At 35.6% G+C, this 16,836-nt stretch overlaps 1 protein-coding gene and 1 long non-coding RNA gene across 13 annotated transcripts in view; one reads left to right on the top strand and one right to left on the bottom strand.

Annotated features, from left to right (window-relative positions):
- LOC132910772 (uncharacterized) overlaps positions 1-16,836 on the top strand; it is a 158,865-nt gene that overhangs the window by 41,502 nt on the left and 100,527 nt on the right. The gene's annotated exons all lie outside the window — the stretch shown is intronic.
- LOC132910734 (regulating synaptic membrane exocytosis protein 1) overlaps positions 1-16,836 on the bottom strand; it is a 153,664-nt gene that overhangs the window by 39,109 nt on the left and 97,719 nt on the right. For all 11 annotated transcript variants that reach the window (XR_009658840.1, XR_009658841.1, XM_060966675.1 and 8 more), the window contains 3 exons: positions 11,820-11,995; positions 8,879-8,947; positions 1,053-1,177 (listed from right to left, as the gene is read on the bottom strand). Coding sequence is in view for 9 of the 11 variants with exons in the window: in XM_060966675.1 (XP_060822658.1) it covers positions 1,053-1,177; positions 8,879-8,947; positions 11,820-11,995 (370 nt within the window). In the remaining 2 variants the exon portion in view is untranslated. The remainder of the gene's footprint in view (positions 1-1,052; positions 1,178-8,878; positions 8,948-11,819; positions 11,996-16,836) is intronic.

The following is a 16,836-nucleotide window of genomic DNA, read 5'->3' as shown; positions in this document are numbered from 1 at the left end:
TTAATAAACATAGGTGAGATTATGATTCTATGAAAATTCTCTGTGCTTATTATCTTCGTTAAACTGTCGCGTATATTTAATATCTTTACGATGCGAAATTAAACGATCATATATTATTGAATTCGCACGATTTCGCAAGATATAGCTTTCCAGTCAACGTTCACGATTGCGGAACGTTTGCGTTGCGCACAGCTGTCGATAACTTAATTAAAATCACAGCTGGAGAGAATGGTTGTCGATACTTGCACGCATTAACCGCTTGCAATATGTTAGCTGCTCAACAGTGGACGCAAGTTGCCAGAACATCTTTATTTTCTTCGGAATCTAAATGGCCATTAAATTTCTATGCAACAGCCTGCATCCATGACACCAATTTTTAGTCATAAAGTCTGAACGTGTGATCGAATTTCTAGAAGAGCGATGCAGCAAATGTAATTCTAAAACGAGTGAAATTTTTAGAAAATCTGCTTCGCAGAGAAGATTGGTTTTTTGAAATATTGTGCCGAAAATATGTACGAGAATTGATCATCGAATCATTGAGGATGTGAATTTTCAATTGTATCGCTTCTCTTATACAATGTTGCCTTGTTATATGTATATTTAATTATAGTTCTACGTAGTGTTAAAATTGTCTTAGTATTACGCTTCATGCTCCTACGTTCTTCTGAAAATAGAGCAGGAATCATTTCAACAAAATGATTATAATTTTGATTGCAGCAGGGAAATGAGATAGCTTTATTTAAAATTTGTATTATTATGATAATAGATGTTATGTAAAAGAACCAGGATTATAATTGTACAAGCACAAATGTAATTCTCCAAAGATTTCAGAAATTAACACGCTCCGTCCAATTTTTCCTACCTTTTCATATAACTCCAAAAATCATTGCATTTAAAACTGTCGAATAAATAGCGAAACATCGTTTTCTGAAATAACGTGCCGCGTTGTAAGAACATCAATGAATAAGAAATTCGTCAGAATAACGCTCTAAATTCGGAAAAGGAAAAAATATTTCGTCGCTACACGCGAAAAGAAGCATACGAGATCCTACCTTGTCGCCGCGTTGTACACCAGCTTTTGCCGCTGGTCCGTCTGGCACGGTCCACATCACGTATGCAAAAGTACGTCCATCAGCCACTGTTTTACCGCCGATTATCCTTAGGCCGAAACCAGCGGCTGTAAAAATCAGATGAACGTTCAAGGTAGATATCGACAGAACGTGCACGGGTTTGCTATGATGCATTAAATAAATTTTGTCGAACGTGCACGCAAGAATTTGGGAAGTTACACAATGAATTACGTAAAACAAAGCTCAGTAGGATAACAAATACATTTGATTCACAATTTCATAATGCTTTCACGATGCTAATGCTGATTATCCGAACAAAAATTTCATCGTATTTGGTGGCTGCGCAATAATAAATAATATCTGGGGAAGTAGACACGCGGGAAAGCTGACCTTTATTTTTGTAAATTGGTATTCATTGCGGCTGGTGAATTCACCGACAGAGTACAAAATTTCACGGTATATCTGAAACGCAATCTTTTGTGCGAAATTCTAAATTAAACGAGCTTTACGGCTATAACGCGCGGCCTGTTTCACTCGTCAATCGATAACGCGAAATGTCACGACAACTTTATTATTACGTGACACCTACAAACGTCACCTGTTCGTTTTTTGCCTTTCTTTCTTTTTTTTCTTTTTTCTTCTTTTCATCGCACTGTCGCCTCGTTACGATTGCTCTGTAATCCATATTGAAAGACTACCTTCCGATTTCCGCGCGGTGCACAAGTTAATGGCGTATTGGCGAGATACGTTAAAAGATCGGTATGTACACGGGGTTATTGCGAGTAGATATGAATATTGATGAGCCTGGAGAAACTGCCTCCGACTCTGTTAACACTGGTTTCCCGATGGTTCCTATTGTACGTGATATTTAGAATCTTCGTTTGTTAAGTACAAACTAAAAATTTTTTTAAAAAGAATAGATACATCGATCGAACGTGAAAAGAAATAACGTGGAATAAAAACTTTGTTCGCTAAGTATTATTAGTATTATTTAACCTTCGTTGATGTATTTTTACAATTAATCGAAGAAATTTACGCGTTATCAACATGCACAGCGAATCGAGTTTGTTAGTCAATAAAGATATATAGTGTAATAATTAATATGTCGTACCTTTTATTGAAAAATGGTAATTCAGTAGGGTATAGATGGAAATGTAGACAATTCGTCGTATCCAATAATTGCGAGGATACGAGTGCTTCTGTGACTCTCTGTGGTTTATTAATTTTTGATCGAGATATTAAGATATATATTAATTATCACACATTTTCTCTTATCCGTTGAATCACGGAACAATTTCATATCTAAAGGGCGATTTGAGTGATTGAAAATAGAAGTAGCAGAGAACGTTGAAGTGTTGAAGTTAAATCGATATTAGCTTAATTCTCTACTAAAGATAAATGGTATTTTTTCGCGTAAAAAAAAAAGAATAGTCGAACGTGATAGTTAACGATCCAATTAAAAAATGCTCCAGAACATGACCTATGCAGGTAAAAAAAGCCTCATACTTTTGACCATTTTTATAGAACTTTCTAATTGATATCTGAATCGATGTTTATTAACTTCAACAGTATAATTTCCGTATACGTCTGCCATCGAATGTTTAACATTGATCGATCGTCTAAAAGAGCGCAAAAATTATCTCGATTGTAATCTAACAAAATTAGAATTCATCGTTGAGCTCTACAATCAAAGTAAAACAACGATTGAATTTCTGTTATCGTACGTCAATTGCCACTAATTTCCATCCAAATACAAACTCAGAAAGTCAAACTCGGAAATGTTAATTTTATCTAAGCGAAGGAGATTACACAGTTATAGACGAGCGAAAGCAAACGACAAATAGTGGATATTCCTCTTGATAGATGTTAGAGTAACGAAGTAAGCGCGTGATTAACACCGAATTAATTTAATGCGACGACTACCAGGACGATTAATGAACCACGTTAGATACGCGACATAACGTATATAGCAACAGGTTTTAGGGGATTTTAGCGCGATATAGCAATTGCTAGATTAACGAGTCTGTAAGTCATACAAACGAAAGACCCAAGCTAATCAAAGTCGTTAATCGCCGAGTTCCTCGCGGAAATTTCACTTCGAATCGTCTCTCCTCGTTCCATCGTCCATTCCAACGAATTCTTCGCTTTTTCTTCCGATGAAAGCTAAGGTGGAACACAGCGTTCATAATCCTGGGATGGATAAATCGAAAAAGGGAAAAAAGAGCGGTCGAAAATTGAACGAAGTAGAAGGTCGGACGATGAAAAGTTCGTTGCTCGTATGAAGAGAATCGGGCAGAGTTTTGATGGGCGTCGGCGCGGGAACGCCAATCAAGGGCCGTCATTCAGGCTTAATTAACAGGCTGGGAACAGCGGACCTGCGATAAGGTCTGCAGCCGCAGGCTTGCTCTGGTAATGACGTTGCAGCGCAATTATCTGATCGGTTGGCCGTTTCTCCGCGGAATTTTCGATAAATACTTCGCCAGCCGGAGTCCATCTTGTTAACGTTCGACCACGGGACGAACGTTGGGCCCAACGGTCGTGAAAATTTGCCTCGCAGATTCGCGGCAAATCGAATTTCCCGTCGCCCTTTCTCCGAAGCGATCGGATTAATTCGCCGAACAGAGCCGTCTCGCTCGCCAAAGTGCACAGATAACATACCAGCATAATACAGTGATGTAGCGAAAAGACGCTTCCAATTACACATTCTCGATCCTCTGGACGTTTATAAATCTTTATAAGGTTGATTTAAAACACGCGAAACGAAGAGGATTTAATGCACGAACACTGAACTGGGTTAGGTATAAATGTTTGATGGATGAGGGTGTGAGATATTGATACAGGAAGAAGATGAATAGGTTCGTTTTTCAAACTTTTTTACTGTATCATTTCGAGAACTGTATTAATTAAAACTCTCGAGGATATTGTGAATGAGATTTCTCTGTATGATTAGAATGAATGTTACGTAATAGGTTTTATATCGATATTTCTTTTCATTTTTTTTTTTTTTTTTTTTTTTTTTTTTAAACAACACTCTCTTTTTTTGCTATCTATATTCTTATTCCTTGAATAAATATAAACAGAATATAATAATATGCTGAAGAGGATATTCATAAACTTTTCTCGTTTAAAAGATACGAACACACGCAATTTGCATGATCAATTCTTACTCCAATTTTCAGAACATAACCTTCTTCCATTTTTATAAATTTTAATTAGCTAGAAATTTTCTAACGATGTTATTTATAATTGGCTGCGAATTTTTATCTTCTTGTGAAAAATAGAATGTTTAAGCAGTTTTATGGTAATCTGACTGTTTATTTAACAGTTTTACCATCTCTTTAATTCCCAAGGATATCCATATGTGAGGGAAGCTGTTCAAATATAATATAATAGAGGTGCTTTCACAATAGCGAGATCGTAAAATCAGTGGAACGTTAATGTAAACGTGTTTCGTACATTGGCACGAATATGTCGACAGAAATGTAAGTAGATGAAAATTTGTAATTATGAGCAAAAAAGTACGTGCGAATAGATATTTAATATCTAGTCAGTGTACTGTATGCAATGTAAGGAAACGAATATTCGCACATAGATCACAGTTGTATTATATTAATCGATACATGAAGTGTCTCGATGCTAGAAGGTGCATTTCGAAAAAAAAAATTTCTCTACACTTAATTCAAATATCCTTTATATCTAGTGAAATTGTTTTAAGACTAATTACAGTATTTATTTCAAAATTTGATATTGAAGTATTGTCAAGTATAATTAAAGAAGCTATTTTTAATTCTAGCTTCTTAAGGCCTATTTTTGTACAGAATACTGCTTAGCCACATCTTTGCCCAATGTACGTTATCAATTATTCGTATATTTACTATAATTCGTACCTTTATTTCATTTCAATCTAATAGTGCAAATTAATATATTATAAAAATATAAACAAATTACTATAAATTAAAATTCAATCCTAATATAGATACTTTACGTATAAAATATTAAATTGTCTACCTTCTGTGAATGCGTTTCGAACACTTGATATAGCAAAGAAGTTCAAACGATTGTACAAGTACCACGTTTATGAAGTTATATAATGACTTTAAAACGACTTAAAAAATAGTTCAACTCCTTTATGACCCCGTTATTCCTTTGTGCTCTTTATAAATGTCCCTTAAAAAATGACGCAAAAGCGACTCAATCTAAAGTTATTACAGAAATCTGCATATATAGTTCCTCCCATACAAAGCGTGTTTGAAACTGAAGTCTAAAGCAAGTCAATTTATCACCATTACAGCTTTCTTTCGTTTTCCAACTACGGCCACCACGCTATGTCCTATTTTATATGCCCTATAGCGTTTTTGTAAATTTAAAATATTCATGAGGTTTGTCACCTAATTCGAGTTATGGCCATCGTTTCGAATATCCAATTATATGTATAAGAAGGAAAAATAAGATCGATTGTTAAAATTGAAATTCTCTGGTAAACAGAATTAAACTAATACCGAAAGTTAATTTTTCTCGAGCTAGTACCATCGATGCTGGTAGAGAAATCTTGAGTTATTCCTGTTCGCCATTAAACAAATTTTTTCTTATTATTTCATAGAAAGATGATAGAGTTCTCATAATGAAAGTCTTGGAGAAAGTATTCTGATAAGTCAAGAAAATATTTAATATATTTCAAATGAATGTTTTACTACGACAAGTAGCTTTCGTAATTTCTGCATCGTTTCACATTATATAGACAATTGATTTGAAATGCCTTTAAAAGAATGTAACGCTATCGTGTGTTTGATGCGATGTAACTTGATTTCTCTCCCATTGTTTTTCTAAAGAACAGAGAATAAAATAACTGCTTGCGTTTAAATCCACGAGTTGAGAAGAGAAACTTCAATTCTATCGTTTACGATTGAATTTCAGTCGAGCCAAACGTATGGAAATTAGAGAAGATCGTTGCACACGTACACGATGAGATGAAAAACTACTGTGCTGCTAAACTCATGTCGCGTATAGTTTCAGTTTCAGAGAAAAATTGTTGGTGATAAAGAAGCAATTACTCAAAAAATGAAAGTACTCTTCTAAAGCACTATAAAAGTAGTAATATTGGTGACTATCAAATCTAAAGGGAGTAATACATTTTTATATCCTACTTTCCGTAAGATGCAGCTGGAAATAGGGAAATTCTGTTCGTTATAACAGCTTCTCTTCGAGCTTGAAATTTCCACGATATTCACATTTGTTGTAAATCATAAATAAATATAATAGAACTGATGAAAACAAGGACCAGAGTAAACAAAGGACAAAGGAGGGAATTACTCAATGCCTGAATAAATCATTCCCGTACAATGCAAAATTTTATTAACTTGTTGTGTAGTATTCGTGCAGGAGCTCGTTTAACAAACAATGTCGAATAAGAGTCGCAGCAGGCTCGTTTGAAAAGGATCGTGATTCCGTGCTAAACAGCGCAAGGCGCGAATAAAAAAAAAATATTTGCATGAAAGGAAGTCGTCATTGAATAGATTCGCTGAAATGAACGAGGAATTCAAGAGAAGCGAGAAAATTGAATTTCAAAGCAACAACAGGCTGCCTCGAAAGAAATTATGGCTGTTTGGTTCGAACGCTCCGAACATCGTTCAAAACCTATTTATTTACATAGACACTTAAAGAAAATTGGAACGAGAGAAAAAGAGCGACTGGAGACGAGAGGAATAGGAAGAAAGGAAGCTGTTTAAAATCGCGCTGTACCAAAATTCAATGGAATCGACTTTCTCCCAAATGTAATTTCACCTGTAACGATAATTTGATCCAACGTTGATGTAAGGTTAATTATAACGATAATGCAAAAACGGATAAAGATTGGCAACCTAATCTGTGTTGCCAGCAACAGCCTTTCAATTTTTAAATAACACTGCAAACACGTGTAATGCGCGTATTTTTCTGTTGGTTGGTATTGACAGTTTTAATTGCTTTGTCATTTTTTTCTTTTTTTTTTTACTTTTTACTTTTTACTTTGGTCATTACCTCAAAATCGTAATTATATAACGTGGTGTAATGTATATGATAGGTATGAAGCCTATAGGATATGTACTGTCTTGAGTGTCAAGGACTCTTGCATAACTATAAATAGTTCACTGCAAAATTAATGAGAATAAAAATAGGTTATTTATACTAGATACAAATCTTTTAGGGTTACTAGTATCTACTATGATTTTATATTTTACTATCGATATTCGAGAACAATGCAAAATTTCTATCTACGAGTAGATGTACTCTTAAAGTAGTATACTTGATAACATTTCGTGTCTTGCACTCTAAAGGCTCGTACGAAATTGTTAACCATACCATATAAATGTAAAATGTATAAGACAGAGAAGAATGGCTATACGCAAAGGGAAATGAGCCGCACATTTAGACATTATCTCTACGTATATAGCGTGAAATGGACTTTTGTGTAGAACCGTCTATTAAATATTTACGCACAATATGTCAAAAATGTGCGGGTGTGCGATAAAACGTGGAAATAAAAAATTTAATTAATTTTATGATAATATACAATGAAACACCGGTACTCTCTAAAGTCGTCTTAAGACGAAACTTATCTCCATTCACTGCTACATCATTAAATCAAACAAAACTATTCAACTTCGAACTTTGAACTTGGAACTTCAACAACGTCTAAAGGTCTCTGACAAATAGCTGATTTAATTAAACAGCACGCGTATATATTTCAAAGTAGCACGCTAGTTATCTAGTTATTCGAATTATTATTTATCTTGTTCGTGATACTTTTCATCATTTCGGAAGATTCTCTAAAATGCCTTTACTGCTTTCTGTTCGATTGTAAAATTTTCAGAACAAGCTACTTTATATATCTTTAACGTCGTGCGTTTTGCATAAATTGTGGTCAAGGTAAATACTTCGTACATTCGATTTAACAACGCTTCTTCTAGTTAATCCCTTTTCCCCCCATCTTTGGCTAATAAATTTGAGGAAACCAAGCAAAATCAACCAATGGACGAATAACATTTTTACCAATATCTTGGATGAAACTGCAGAAATATGAAACTGGAAATAATTGTTAGTATCTATAGTATCATCATTAAAGCGAGTAAATTCGTTGCGATAGACTCATGCATGCATCATTGGTTTCATTCACAATTTCATTCACAATGGACACAATCGACCATTTTAATGCGTTCGTACGATATCTTTTTATCGAATTACTCGCGCATGAGTTTGATACTATTCATGAAGCTCGCCTATGATGAAATATTAGATAGGGAAATTAATTTTAATTTGTATGTGTACTATGAAGGTCGTCGTTCGTTTTGTCGTACTTGATTTTCCCGAACTTGATGCCCTGATCAATTTACCGCGCTGCTGTAAAGGAGTGAAAAGTGAGCAAACTTATCTGGCAACCCAACGAATAATTAAATATGACGCGTACTCGGGCTAGACCCATGTCACTGTTTTCATTGCTTTCGCTCTATACCAACCTTTATGACCACGTTTTATCTCGTTTACCCAGCTGGTTAACTGCGTTCTGTATCCCTGAATATCTACACGCACATTAAACGTTCGATTGGATTCGAATAGTGGCTCGATATTCGAAAGTAAAAATAGGAAAATATCGTGTACGCTGAACATGCTCTTACGCCCCCGCTTCTAGGTATTACAACGTCTATCTATCTCGTATATAACGAAACGAAAAATCGATTAGTATTATACTTAAATGACGGATAATACGGAAAAGGGACAAAAATTCAGAATATGTAAAAAAGAAAAAAATTCGTGTTAAATTATCGTGTACTCACTCCTGTGCCCTTTGTCTAAAGTTGGATCTCTTCTCAGTTTTATCCTTCTCTTTGCATTCACCCATGGCGCTGTAATGAACAATAAAATAAAGCGTGAACATTTATTTTTCGATTCCAATTTAAGAAAACGATTTATTCAATTTACAGAAATAGAATAAACGGTAGAAGGTCAGTCGTTTTTAAAAAAGAAAGTCTGCTTTCTCACAACGAGGCAAGCGATCTTGGAAAGTATAAAGAAAAAGGTGTTTTTGTTAATACCGACAGTCAATTGGTGACAAAAGAGGAATCTTTGACGCGTCGAAGAAGATTACGTTAGTTTTCCTTTTTATAATGCAGACGCGTGACTTCCACTCGATGTAGCGTGAAAGCGATTTCGTTTATACTGTACCCCGAATTCGAGTACCGATCGATGCTCATTCTTGCAGAAAGTGCGGCTTGATGTCTCTTAGTATTTTTTACTAGTGCTGGATATCTTCGCGAAACGAAACTGAACATCAATTGACAAAATGTTTCCTCCGCGTCGTCACGGAAAGGTTGACAATCCAAGTTCAAGAAACAAATTGAACGAGAATCATCATTAAGAAAATTGAAAATCGTTTCATTATCGAAGCAAGTCCATTCTTTAAACAATTTCCTTGTGTGCCGTATCATTCGGTTCGTTCTGTGCTTATGTGATATACCTCTGTCAAGCGAACTTTATGGGATTTTTGTAAAGCTTATTATTTATTGAACTGTCCAGATATATCCAGCAGACTAGACATTTCTATTTTCGGCCGAAATTGAAATTTTCTAGAAACTATCGTAGAAAAGCTTCTCATATCCGTTTTATGACGACCTTCGCAGGAATCTGTAAACTGATAAAATTTCATATCCCGCTAGATCCGTTAGAAATTGCATCGAAAAATCGGGTTTATCTTTTGAGATAATCTTCACCTTGCTTTATGTTCAGCCCATCTTTTTTTATTTTCCTATTTGGACAACTTTATCCCAACGGATATACAGGTACTTTCATTCTTTTGAAAAATGTCCAAAGCAGGTGTTACATCCAAAGAGACTTTAAAGGAGAAGAAGATTCTCCATATCTGTTTTATTTGATTCTAAACTTTTCTACAATATACTTAGCGTGGAGAATAACAGGTGCTATCTCTCAAATCTGCATATAGCAAGCTACACGGAGTATATTTGCATTCAGACAAGAATATTATCGTATGAATATTAGCATATGGATTTTGTGATATCGTCGTAAATACTTTGGAATATCGCTATATCTTTTCTGGTATCTTTTCGCTAAAAATAACTTTTGCTTTTAATTTCGAGCTTTTTATAACTCGATGAGAAACCTCGTTTCTTATTTTAAATATATTTTGAATACGTAGAAAAATTAGCAATATCGCGTATTTTAACATACGCGGCATAAGATGAAACTCGACGTTTAATTAATTTTTCAAGTTAGATATGTAGGAAAATTTTTCAATTGAACAAAATCCTACGGCTTGAAATAACCAGCTCTGAAAACTGTTCCCCGTTGGAAATTGCAAATTTCTGCGTTAAAGTAATTTATGAAATTTCCCTTCTCCTTCTAATAAGAGAGAAAGATATTAAAAATAACCTATTTCATCTCGAGCACGATGGAAAAAGCGACGAATAATTACGTAAAACTGCTACTATTAGAAACGTTTTGTCGCAAACTTTTTTATCAGAATTTCCTCTAATCATTACCATTTACTCAGTTTTTTACGCTTCATTGCCTTAATATTTTTATGCGCAACTTTTTTTCACTTTTCCCCTGCGGATACATTACTATCAAACAATTTTTGTAAATGTCGCTTCCAACGTTCACAAAGCTGTTTCCTATTATAACGAATGAGCTTGAAAGGATATTCCGCTTTTTACTAGAAAAGCACACTTCCAGATTGTCCACCAAATTAAATTCCCCATTCCTAATTAAAGGAATTTAATTACCAGTAGGGGAGGAAGCCTCCTATTTAGAACATAGTACACCGGAGAATTTGTTTGGATTTGCCTATCCGTGTCTTATATGTTTAGCTTTAAAGAATCTGCTAATGTGAACTGTTCTTCGTTCTTCCTTTCGTCGTTAATTCATTTACTTTCTATATTCGTTGATTTTTTTAATCCAATGAGCACGGTCTTCTAAGAACTTTGCGTTTAAAATCCACCTGCTTTTTCTCTCTTTAAAATCTAACGTAAATAGAAATTTGAATCTCGTTAGGGAAGTGCTCTCAAGAATTTAAGAATAATATCGTCTCTGTTGGACTTGAGAAAATAAAATAACAACGTAGAATAAAGGAGACGAAAGAACAGAAAAAGATACAAAGTAAAATAATCCAAGGGAAAAAGGGGAAAAAAACAATAATTAAAATAATAAAATTGAAATTACATTCAGCAAGAAAAAGAAGAGAGAAATAGCTTGCAAGGACGAGGTTCGTTGGATAATTAACGAGAAAAGTTACAAATCTCGAAAGCATCCCGTACGAAATACACGCTATCACGTACCACATCGAGAAGAGGATATAAATAAAGAGAAATTTTCTCGCGTTATTCGTTTTCCTAATTGGATCAGCGTAAATCGCGTTTTCGTTCCATAAGCAACTGCAATGACCTAAATTCGACATTTAAACATTCGACTGCATCTCGGGTCCATTTAATCTTCGTATCACCCTTCTACTTAACGATCTCCGATAACGTCGGTATTAGTGGAACATTATATCTCTGATTTTAGTTACGTCAAGCATCCTACGTAGCAAGACTTTTGCTCGAGGATCCGTGAGAGATCCTCGAAGCACCAAGATAACCGTCGAAGTTATTGTTAACAGATAACGCGCCTCGGGCGCGAAGGAAGCAATGAAAATCTCGCGACGCGCTAATATCAAATAACATTGGAAGTATACTTTAATGAAAGATTCTACTACAAGATACTTACTCATGTCATTGTCCGCGTGATGGATAACGATCTTGATACTTTCTCCATCCACCAGGCTTCCTTGTCGAGCAAGCTCACGATCTTCGGCTGCGACTCTATTCACAGCCGACGGAGGTACTTTGGCAGCTCCTGAAGAACTCGAAGATGCCAACCCCTTTATCGCGTTTATATCCGGTCTGAAATCAAAACGTCACCGGTTGATTTTTATATCAGAACATGGAAACATCGATGAGGAGTAAGAACGATGGAAAAAAGAATGTAGGAGTAAAAAAGGAATATTGGAATATCGAAGCTTAGCTGTAGCGAATCATGTACACCTACACAAAAATTTTAATATTTTATACGAAGAGAAGACATATTTTGATTTATTTCATTCCTTGTTAAAATAAACAGAACAAAACACTTTGGTTTATTCTATTAATTGAAAATGATACTTGATAGTTGAAAATTATATTTAACGTGGGCCATGTAGATGTTTATGCGTTTATGACAGATTTGAATTTACAAGAACTCGAATGTACATAATATGCAAAAATATATAAAACATCCAAAGTAAGGTACTTGTTGTAACATTTCAAGGATGAGGCGATTCTCTATTTACGTTCCATTTCGTTAATCCTATTTATAAAAACTGGAATTTCCATAAAAATTTGCCATCTATCGATAATTCATTTTTATGTGAAGCGGAAACCGTACTACACACGAACGATATATTTTTTCATATAACCTTCGCGTCAAATCCTAACAGTTTAAAAATCATACGATGAAAACGTTGGATGACATATTTCGCAAAGATAATTTCGTCATGGAAAATATAAAGAATAACTTACTGCACGCGGATACATGTTTACGATATTGCAACTGTACGATGAAAAAGTAGATCTCATTATTCGTTCGTTAAATCATAACGTTTTGCAGGATTTCAGTTTTGCTAAAATTCCCGAATTCCGTCACGTTATTAGTGGAATCAGAACACAATGCAGAAACTTGCTAAATTCAGTTTCCAGGTTGTCTATTTCGTTTCGCTTCGGTATCGATAATTAATCGTGCGTAGCATGAATCGATTAATTTGTGCAAATTGAAATGATTTGAAATTACGAGAACAATCGTGATTTGAGACAGTGCACCGTTTTCGCTGCCTCTTTGAACTGAATTTAATTGCGTTTATCTGTTAGTACGTGTTTGGTTCGTGTTCTCCGTGAAGAAAAATTGATTCCAAAATGAAAAACAAAAATCTCAACCACCAGTCATTTAGAGAAAGAATAAATTTTTTTGTTCCTCTTTCTCTTAACAATACCGTTAATGCTTTCGAACACTGTAACAGAATTAATTACGAAATAATAGAAGTAAATTCTATAACGTTGAAATAGGGAGCGCAAGTTAAATACTACCAACCTATTAACTAATTCAGCTTTCGACAAAATAACGATCAAACGTTCTGACCAGCTGAATCGAATGAAACCGGAGCCAACACCGTTTCAACTAGTCGAAATACAGCAACGAATTCTATTCCCCGGTATTTCGTGTACCAAAACTCAGCCGTAATTACAATCGAATCCCCTTACAATGCTGCTTCGCTTAGAAACATTTGAATTAGCAGAGAAAAACATACCGATTGGAGGTTGAGGGCGGAGGGCACTTATGTTCGTCATCGCCGTCTTTCTTTCTCCATTTCCACGCGAAATCCTAATTAATCTGCTTCTCGAGCGAAGCAGCTAAAACGACCAGAATACTTTAGAACGCTTTCGCCACGGTCGGGAAGATCGAGTGGCTTAAGTAGGTTCATGCTCGAAAACCGCTGAATTAGATGAAACACGGCATTCCGCGTGGTTTCTGCTCAACTTGCTCGTGATTTGAACAATCGGTACGACCGATTTGAATACATCCACGGGGAAAAAAGCCTGGGATGGTGATTAAGCGTCGTTGAAAAAGGAAAAGAGAAAAAGAAAAGAAAAAAGAAAAGTAAAAGTTGCGAGATGCTGGATATACCGTCGTGAATTATCGTGGATCTTCCGGCATAATCGCGCGAACTTTTCCAATAACCGAGAATTCAGTGGAAAAAACGCAGTGAAATATTTTTCACAGCAGTTTTAATCGTTTCTGAAAACTTTGCCAGTCGGAACGGTCTGATATCTGGCCGTTGAAGCTCAAACTGTTTCTTTTTAAAGAACCATCGGTCAGTGATTTTAATCCCCGGTTCGGTTGCGATTGGCTGACCTTTACTTAACTCTTCGCCAGATCACCTTAATGGCTCTGCGCAACATTGCATTGCGACCTTGATATTGGATTCGAGATATCACAGTGTGCTACAAGCAGTTCTGTAAGAACTTGGAGAGTTTCAAATATACGGAAATTGACCTTTTAAGTGAAATTTGTTACACGTGTGGATTTTCTAATTACGATTAACTGATATCGTCAATATTGTCCGAATTTACAAAAATCGTTGATTTTATCGTAGTTGTAAAATGTAAATTAATGATTATTTGAATCGTCCCAATGTTCTTGTATCTTATTAGCTTCTTACAAAATTCTGGAGCAGTTTTAATGGAGTTATTATTTTTGTTCATTACTTTTTACTATTTTCTTTATTGTCTTCGTTTATTGCTTTAAATATATCATAGATTTATGTGGATTATTACCCGATTAATTGTGCAACAAATGTACCATTTATCGATTAATTTCAAGAATTAAAAATTTTAATTGGTAGCTTCTTTTGCTTTCATCGCGTCTATCTTTCGTTATTGCGGACGAAGCTGCAATGATAGTATGAGAAATATTTTATCCATCGTTCGGATACACTTGTGGATCGTAAAATAGAACATTGTCGTTTATTTGACGAAATAAAAACTATATTCCGATCGGCGGATAAAAATCGAGACAAAATCGGTGATTGAAGCATTACACACAGAATACATACAGAATCGTGTCGGAACGATTAGAAATACAAAAACGGAGATAAAATACCATCGATGTTTCATCCTTTTGTTCTCTCCCTATCCCTATCTTCTTTCACCATTGTCAACGGTGCTTTTTGTTACTCGCGCAAGTATTAAATGCGTTTTTAGAAAAAGATTGTTAATCGAAGCGATATATCAACTTCGATGCAAACAATATCTCTTGATATTCTACGTTACATTTACAATTACACGTATATGAATCAGTATCAAATTCCATGAAAGTTGATAATTTTCAGTGTAATTACGTCCACCAAATGAATAAGTAATTCTGATTTTGAAATCGTCGAAAACAAAACGTGTGTTTCCCTCTGAATGTCGCAGTATAAACACGGAACACCGTCTAATCTACTTTCAAGATCGTGTTAACTTGCCGAAAACGAGGGAACACCTTCGTCTTCGAGGAGAATGCAATTGCCGGCGTAATTCGTAAGTACGCAAACCTAATGAAAATCGAGAAACAGCCTCGTGCCGGATATTAATAAGAAGCCAGTCGGCGGGGACACGGCTGAGAATTCGCGGAAATTCGGATGGATGCGCGGAACTACGATTACCCGATTACAGGAGAAACGAGGCTGCAGCCGAAGCAGGACGTGTTCGCGGGAGATTGCATAAGTGTGGCATTAATTATTTCTGTAGTGGCGGGAACGTGGTGTTTGCGATCTACTCGACTTTTTGCTGCTTCTGCGCCCGGCTCTGCACTTACGAGGGTAGAAAAGGGCGGAAATGCCGGCAATTTCCCACTCACGGACGGGATCTCCGGGAATTACACCGCTTTTTAACGCTTTAATCGTCCAACGTCTTGCCTGCTTCTTATTTTCCTCTCGGAAAAACAATTACGAGCTACGGGTTTGTATAGCGTCTTCAGGCGCAACGTGTACTCTACTGCTGATTCTAAAATGGAATAGAAACTGCGGACGAAGAGGAAATTTGTACAGTAGAAGCTCGATTATCCGAATCTCCGTTATCCGAATTCTCTATTATCCGAATCCTCTGTTATCCGTACGTTTCATTATCCGAGCACGTTTCGCATGTAGAAAGTTCAATCCTCTATAAGAATTTTTGTTAACTACCAAGGAAAGAGAGATACAATTTCACAAGCAATTAAAAGTATCGCTATTATATGGTAGCATCTGCTTGGGTGGCCGTTAAATATGTGATACTAAAAAGAGCATGGAAAAAACCATCGAACACACCACGCAGGAGGAAGTGAAAGATATTATTACAAGTGTGAGAGAAACTCCTCTTGTGTTGTTGCAGAAACGCTCTTTCTACGATATCAGAATTCGCGATAACGCCGATATGATTGAATGACTTCAACGTGCTGAATTGTTCTTCAATTGATCGTGACGTTGACTAATGTTATGTGTGCCTTGAATAACGGATTGCAACATGAATATAATGCGGTAATGATGACATCCTTCAACATTTCGAAGCAGTTCGAGGCTTTGGTAATAGAGTCAAGATGGTAAGAGGCACGAAAAGAGTGTAATCTTAACGAATTAAATCTTCTCAAAAAGTTGTATGAAAGAGATCTGGAATTCATAAAGCTTTAGCATATTTTATCTCATTATTTATGCTTTTTTTAAATACCTACATGAAGATGAACATCAGGGGAACAACTGTTATTCGAAAATTCTCTTATCCTGAAATTAATTCGGATAATCGAAGTATCATTGTAATATCGAGGCTTTTCAGAAGCAGTTACACGTATCCTTTGGTGTAATATAAATTATTAATAAGGATAAACGAATTTAAGTTTAACCCTCGAATCGCAAGTCATTACAATATAAGAAACTTCCTCCATTTTGTGTCTTCGCTCTTTAAGAACATAATTTGCTATTCTTTACTCGTTTCGGGAAGAACAAGATTACAAACTTTAGATTTGTTCCCGGAATCTTCTCTGTTTTCGAGTGAAACAGGAAAAAACGAAATACCTTTCTATAAAGACATTTCAGATCCGTACCATTCAAAGTATCTTTCTGGAACATGTCCTTTCGAATAGGTTTTTCCTGAGAATCTCTTAGCGTCCTGATACGTAGTACGAAGACATTTATACGTTA

The sequence above is a fragment of the Bombus pascuorum genome, chromosome 9 (genome assembly GCF_905332965.1).
Source record: "Bombus pascuorum chromosome 9, iyBomPasc1.1, whole genome shotgun sequence".
Taxonomy (NCBI): domain Eukaryota; kingdom Metazoa; phylum Arthropoda; class Insecta; order Hymenoptera; family Apidae; genus Bombus; species Bombus pascuorum.
This window is presented reverse-complemented; position numbering and strand designations above follow the sequence as displayed.